This window comes from Lycium barbarum, chromosome 3 (assembly GCF_019175385.1).
Source record: "Lycium barbarum isolate Lr01 chromosome 3, ASM1917538v2, whole genome shotgun sequence".
In the NCBI taxonomy this organism is placed as follows: domain Eukaryota; kingdom Viridiplantae; phylum Streptophyta; class Magnoliopsida; order Solanales; family Solanaceae; genus Lycium; species Lycium barbarum.
This window is the reverse complement of record NC_083339.1, coordinates 120743369-120750670: the sequence shown is the minus strand read 5'-3', so window position 1 is coordinate 120750670 and position 7302 is coordinate 120743369. Positions and strand designations below refer to the sequence as shown.

Below are 7302 nucleotides of genomic sequence, written 5' to 3'. Positions count from 1 at the left end.
ATCCTAGTGGCTCTAGGAATAGGAATTCCTTTGGAATCATATATATATCGTATATTCATTTCACAACGATCATGCCAAAAAGAAAGAAGGGTTAGTTTTACATACCTTTAGCGCTTATTTGTCACACAATATGTATACGCTGCCCAATAATACTTCAACCTATATTAAGACGCCAACAACTACGGTTAAGCTACAGGGAGATTCAAAACGTATTCTAACGTTAGTAACTCCTTTCTAGATGTTTAGACGACGTTTTCTCTTGTAGTCAAACCAACTACACACAACCAATCCCACATCAATAATTATACATTCAATACCAATCCGGACAGCCCACACAACATTCCAAACAGTCCGCATTCACAACATTCAATAGCTATTCACATACGGCTACTACATCCTCAAGTTATTCGTAATAGTTTGTAGCCTTACGTTTGCATGTAACAACTTTATAACAGCCCATCCAACATACAACACAATGCATAATCTTAATTATCATTAATCTTCCAAGTTCAATAAGAACAACAACAACGTGTCAAAACAGTCCGTATGTGATTTCAAATCAATCCATACCTTACAACATTCGATAATAGTTTACATGCGGTTATGACACCTCTATTTTATTCTCATTAGTCTATAGGCGTAATACTTCATCAAAATGATTCTATAACAGCCCAATTACTATGACAACATGATGTATACTCTTAATTATAATTAGTTTTTCCAACTTAACAAAAACAACAACACGTCCAAAACAATCCTTAACCAACAACATAAAGATGCTCGGAATTCTTGCAAACGTTTACGAACATATTAAGCGAACTACATACGATTCTTACACCTTATTTCATGTCTTCTTTTCATATAATTTCAGTAAGTTACGACCAGCAACCACACGACATGTACATTATCACTTCATACGCAACTAAGCTACCTTGTCATCACTATAATCCTTACAACAACCCACAAACGATTTTAGTTCCAACTCCAACCATTAAACACCTTCATTTCCATCATAAATTCATGAGAACAACAATCAAAATATCAAGTAAAATTAGTTCATTATCTTCCACACCAAACAGTCCCTACACGGTTTCAACATGCTTCAACATCACACACAAGATTTCAGGGATTCAATTTATATTCATACTAACACAACTTCACCTTTAACCTTCCAATTCTTTTCATTCTTTTTACCATGAAATATATGATAGCATCATCCATAATTACTAAAGAAAATCAGTCCACCATGGCCACTAAAACAATCACTACGGCCACATTAACATTCCAACACCAACATTCATGATCTTATGCATGAAATTCATGTTCATCAAGTTACAACCATACTTCAACATCAACATATATAAGTTCATGTCTACTATCATGTTCCAACATCAACACACATCATTTCATGCATTAAACTTATATTCACACATCTACATCACCCTTAACACATGTAAAAGAAAGTTAGATCTTACCTTGACAATCCGACTTCTCAACTTGACTAGAGTTTGTGAATTGAAATGAAAATGGTTCTTGTTGCTCCAATGACTATCTTCACGTTTCTAGGGACCTTATAAAGGGTTGAAATGCTTGAAGAAATATTTTTTTGATCAACACACAAAGAGCTCAAAATTCAGCCCCTTGGCCGAGAGCTTTTCTCTCATTCTCTAGTCTTTCTATTTTTGTGTTGTGAAGTTGAAATGAGAAGATGAGCTCTCTTAGTCATCCATTTGATTAAACTAAGATGACTACAAGTTGGACACAACACATGCTCCACTCATGACATTGAGCACTCAATTAACTTTACACTAAAATTCAATTCTTTTTCTCTATACTTTCGGCCAACCTCACTTCTTTGTCTCCTTTCTTCTTCTTTCCATTTAATTGTTTACAAGACAATTGCATGTGTAGTGGGTGATTCATACACTAACCTTGTCCATTGCAATCATACAAAGATGAATGGTCAATATTTAAATGTGCAATGACTCATCCAACTTGTATACCTTCATAAAATAATGCATGCCTTCATAAAATAATGGATACTTTCAATATTCAAATGTATGCCTCAACTTTTTCTCCTCTTATTTTCAGCCATCTTGGCCGAATTTCACATCCCTTTTTCTTTCCATTTGGTTGTCCATAATATAATGAAAGTGTAGTGGATGAATCAACATTAAATGCATATTTGTATGTCTTCCATAATAGCCTTGTTTTAGATGACTTTGAGTCATCTTTTGGACATGGCATGTTAATGTTCATATTGGCTCATTATTGCCACTAATTTTTACTTAACACCACAATTAAGTAGTTCCTAATTTCCAACAACATTCTTATACTAAGTAAAATTTATAACCGATTAGTTCTAGTTTAGAAATTAAAAATCCGAGGTTTCTATCTCACGTCGATTCCTTCGCGAATAACTCGACGTATAAAATACGGGGTCTAACAATGATACCCTGTCATAAGCCTTTGCTATGTCAAACTTAATGACAACATTGGCAGGCTTTCCTCTAATCCTAATATCATGTACAATTTCCTGAGCCAACAGAATGTTTTCTACAATACTCCTGCCTTTAACAAATCATGATTGCTGAGGTGAAATGATCTCAGGCAGCAAATGTATCAACCTTTCATGAATGATTCTTGAGATAACTTTGCTGGTGATGTCACTCAAGCTGATTTGCCTCATATCAAAAAATGTATTAATTTCTTTCTTCTTTGGTATCAAAACCAAATTGGTACAAGTTACATACCTTGGGAGTTCATGCCCACAGAAGAAAGATCTCACCATGTCCACCAAGTCATTTGCAATAATTTCCTAACAAGCTTGGAAAAATCTTCCTGTGAAATCATCAGGACCCCCTGCACTGTCTCCATTTAAACCAAAAACTGCTCTTTTCACCTCTACTTCATCTGGCATTTCATAGAGCTGTTGATTTTGTTCTTCTGTAACCATTTTAGGAATCTTATCAAGCATAGAGAAATCTGTAGGGATATTTTCCTCTTTGAATTGGTCTGAGAAAAATCTGATTGCTTCCTGCGCAATCTCCTCTTCAGTGTCCAGCCATGTACCTGTATGATCTTGAATTCTCTGTAACTGCAGCTTCCTTCTCTTTCCATTGACATGAGCATGAAACAATTTTGTGTTCCTATCTCCATCCTGAAACCACTGCATCCCTGCTTTTTGTCTCCAAAATATTTCTTCAATAGCATAAAACCTGATCAGATCAACCTGTACCCTTTGTAGCCTTTCCCTGTTAAGCCCTGTAGGATTCTGTTCAAATTCCTGCTCATGCACCTGCACCACTTCCTCCAGAGTTGCAATTTGCTTGAAGATATGTCACGACCCAATTCGCAAGTCGTGGTGGCACCTACACTATCCCTCCGAGTAGGCGAACCACATTACTAATAACAAGTTAAATAAGCGGAAGATTAAATAAGAATAAGTTATCCAATCTTAAATACACATCACCACTAGAAATGTCACGACAACCCCAAAATCTGGTCAAAGGGTACAAAAGCGCTAACATAGTACGGAATATAAGTCTGAAAATACCCGAAGGCTACATATTGTCTGTCGAATACAAAAACAGAAATAAATAGAGGAGGTCCTTCAGGGGCCACGGATGACCAAGTAGCTCACCCTGAATGACTGAAAGATGTCACCCTCGCGTATCAGCCACGGGGTGTAGAACTGGAACCTGGATTGTGCTCTGCACTCAACAAAAAGTGCAGCAAGAGTAGTATCAGTACAACACTAGTACCGGTAAGCATCATAGGCCGACAATGATTAGATAACGCATGAAGAAGTGGAAACTAACAAGTAGCACATAGAGCAAACAGGTGTGGTCACATATAATATACGAGTAAAGTGTAAAGGAATCATGAAATCAACCAGGATAGATATAGTTCACCAGATGATCAGTCAAATGCATGAATGAATGAATGAATGCAATGCAACAACAGTCACCCCTCTCACTCCACTCTCGTACACACATGCTAAGGGCAGTGCCTCAAAGCCATGACCCATGGGGGACCCGCGAAGTCCATGTACCACTCGTGCTCTCCGGAAGAAACCTCGGAGGCTATTAATCATTCTCAATCTCCGGCAAAGACCTCGGAGTCTCTCAATCACTCACCTCACCAATCATCACGACAATAAAATGGAAAGCATGCCATGCATGATATCAGTCTCAACAATATCAGCAATATAAATCAACAAGTACAAGTCATATTACTGTCCACTGTTCAATTATCGATATTACCATTCCTTTTCATGTGATGAGTGAACTAGTATGTGACGGAGATACAAACAAGTGATAATCACATTAATAACGCATTTGGCGACAAGCCCACATAACAGCTAACAAATCAACCTAATTGGAATTCACTCCACTTCATGCCCGAAGGCCTATCATGCTATCCCCGTCACTTTCTACAACTACATACGATTCTCTAATCAGAGTCTAACTAAAGTAGACCGTAACCTACCTCAATGTCGAGCGGATGCCACGAACAATCAAACTAATGCCTTCCCTTTTGGGTAGAGCCTCTGAACGATCAAAATCTATAATATATGCGATCTACGTTAGAATACGAATCTAAGGACACCCATATTGCTATATTTATATTCGAAACCCAAAACACACCCCAAAAAGTGGCCTTGGGCCCACAAGGGCAAGATTGGAATTTTATTGAAAAATAATTTTACCCATTATCTAAGGATCATATATTTTTAAAATTGGTGAATTTCATCCATAAATGGACTCTCAAATCATTAACTCTCATTTCTTAGGACTAGGACTCGAAACCTTTAATTTACCCCAATATTCAATTACTACACCCACTATATAAAAAAAAAATGTGAAACCGAAACTAAGTTACCAAACCAATACATTCAACCCCGAATTAAAAATATGCATAACATTAACCTATGCCCTATTCATCCATTCTATACTATTTCTCAATGATTAGCTCATAATCAATATGTTACTCAATTTGAAAACTCACAAAATTGGCCCCAATTGTCTCTGCCTCTAACTTGTCCGTTCCCATTTATTATAGATCACCTCGGATTCAAGGTCCGTTAACTGTCTTGATATTAGTTGGCTAATCTTATTAATCGCTCACATGTTCAAAACGTATTGGTTTAAAAGAATAAAATGCTTTCTCGGCATAATATGGCAGAGACGGTCTCATTAACCAACCAGTACCAACACATGAGTTAATATTTATACAAATATGCAGAAGCCCCAACGAATGCTCTGCAAATTAGAATAGAATTATATCATAGAGAAGTTTTGTCCAATATAATATAATATTGTTATTCCCAATGCCTATGAAACAAAATCATTACCCTATAATTATTTTGTCCCCAAAAGATACCTTATTTGCACTATGTAATAAAGAATTAACTTTACTCCTCATCTTGATTCATTTCAAGAAGCATAATTATGGAACGAAGTTGGTGTAATACCTGAATATGATGTAAACTTGGAAATTCTACTTCTCCCTGCTCTCGGTCAATGTTGCCAAAACCCTTGATGTTACGTCGTTTTCTCCTTAATACCAGAAATAGTTTAATCCCTAATAACCTCTCTAAATGTGGCCTGAAATATGGGGTGACTTGGCCCACTCCTTTCCTGCTAAACAAACAAATTTAAGTCCTTAATTATTCAATCTATGTAAAGTGATATTGGCCCATTATCCACTAATTAACTGAATACCCCAAACTATATATATACACACACATATATATTTATATATATGTATATACTACTACTACTACTACTACTACTAATAATAATAATAATAATAATAATAATAATAATACATTGACACACATTAAATAAATATATTTCAAAAATTACCCATCAATTTTATAACCGTTCCACCTATCCCGGCAAGTTAAGAATACCCTCTAAAACTACAAAAATGGTATTTAGCGAGAACGAGTTCAAAAGTGCTAAACGACCAAACAGGTCGTTACAAAATATCACCATAAGTGTCCCTACTCTACTTAGAGAGAGCTCTTCCCGCCTTTTTTTTAACTTATTATGAAAGTTAAACAAGGGGTCTGAGCCATAAGATTCCACCTAATTTTCTTTGACTACTTCTAGAAAAGATTCATGCTCCACCCAAAAATTAAGAAACCTGAAATATTTCCTAATTGGTCTACTGTCTGCTCTCATATTTACCAGCAAAGGAGAGTGGTCAGAGCCTTGTTTAATGAGATGCTCTACCTCCAAATTAGGAAAACAATTCCGTAGAGCCTAATTTCCCAAACATCTGTCCAATCTTTTAAATATACAAGCCTCATTAGATCTCCCATTCCACCATGTGAACATACTTCTAGTAAAACCAAGATCCATCAGTTGGAAAATGTCTATACATTGTCTAATATCCTCTGTTTCTGCAAACTGTATAGGAAGACCCCCAAATTTCTCAATGTCATCAGTAATGACATTAAAATCCCCACCCACAAGCCATGGGATGGTGATGTGTGAAGACATGTCATATAGATCCTCCCATAGAGCTATTCTCCCACTTCTATCCGTACTCGCATAAACAACTGTAAGCACCAACTCCTGCCCGTCACCCAAATGAGTGAATCTACAAGATAACAGTTTTTCTGTATCTCTCATTATTTCTACTTGAATTTCTGCATCCACAAAAATCCAAATCTTCCCATTCACATTATGCCATGTTGTCCCCATATTTAGCCACAATTTGTACATGTCAATATGTCTAACATGCTGGAAAGGTTCCAGTAAGGCAACATAATTAAAATGTTTCTGTGTATGCAATAGTACTACCCTCTCAAAGGCCTGTTGAGTGGTTACAGACCTTATATTCCATATTAATGAGCTATTCATTGAGAAACTCCTTTAGAATAGGCCTTCCTTGTTTGTACTCCTCCCACTGTCTTGGGAGGAACACTTTTATCCCTTGCCTTGTGACCTTTTTTAGTTTTTGTCAAGTGTTTAGGGGAAATATCTCCTTTATTGTTGCGCTCCATTAAATCAGAACTAATAGTTTCACCTGCTTCCTCCTCTCTAATATCTATTTTATTCTGATTCACTTCTTCTTGTGCTGTGTTTTCATGATCTTTGGCTACCAATTGAGACTTATGATTTCCTGCACTTGCCTGCTTTTCTATGTCTATATCTTTGCTGTTTTGATCTCTCTGATCCCTTGCTTGTGTTTCCCTTTCATTATTTTGTGTCCTGGCTTCATTATTTTGTTCCTTATTTGCAGATGATACTGTATCTCCTTCACCCACATTGTTTGCATCAGGTGGCT

General features: G+C 36.5%; 1 protein-coding gene across 1 annotated transcript; it reads right to left on the bottom strand.

The window, feature by feature from the left end:
• Positions 1–2818: 2818 nt before the first annotated feature.
• Positions 2819–6875, bottom strand: LOC132631203 (uncharacterized). Its single transcript, XM_060346795.1, has 5 exons — positions 6350–6875; positions 6154–6238; positions 5477–5642; positions 3233–3298; positions 2819–3112 (listed from the first exon to the last, which is right to left on the bottom strand). Exons 1-5 carry the CDS (start codon positions 6873–6875, stop codon positions 2819–2821), a joined length of 1137 nt encoding a protein of 378 aa, XP_060202778.1.
• Positions 6876–7302: the final 427 nt, after the last annotated feature.

Bases quoted from the DNA above. Each gene is read 5' to 3' on its own strand.
- LOC132631203 (XM_060346795.1), bottom strand. From the start codon at position 6,875: ATGAATAGCTCATTAATATGGAATATAAGGTCTGTAACCACTCAACAG. The intron at 5,643-6,153 runs GTTTCTTAATTT...TTTGTTTAGCAG, and splicing joins CCAATTAGGAAATATTTCAG to GAAAGGAGTGGGCCAAGTCA. The intron at 3,113-3,232 runs GTTGATCTGATC...GTCAATGGAAAG, and splicing joins AAAGGCTACAAAGGGTACAG to AGAAGGAAGCTGCAGTTACA.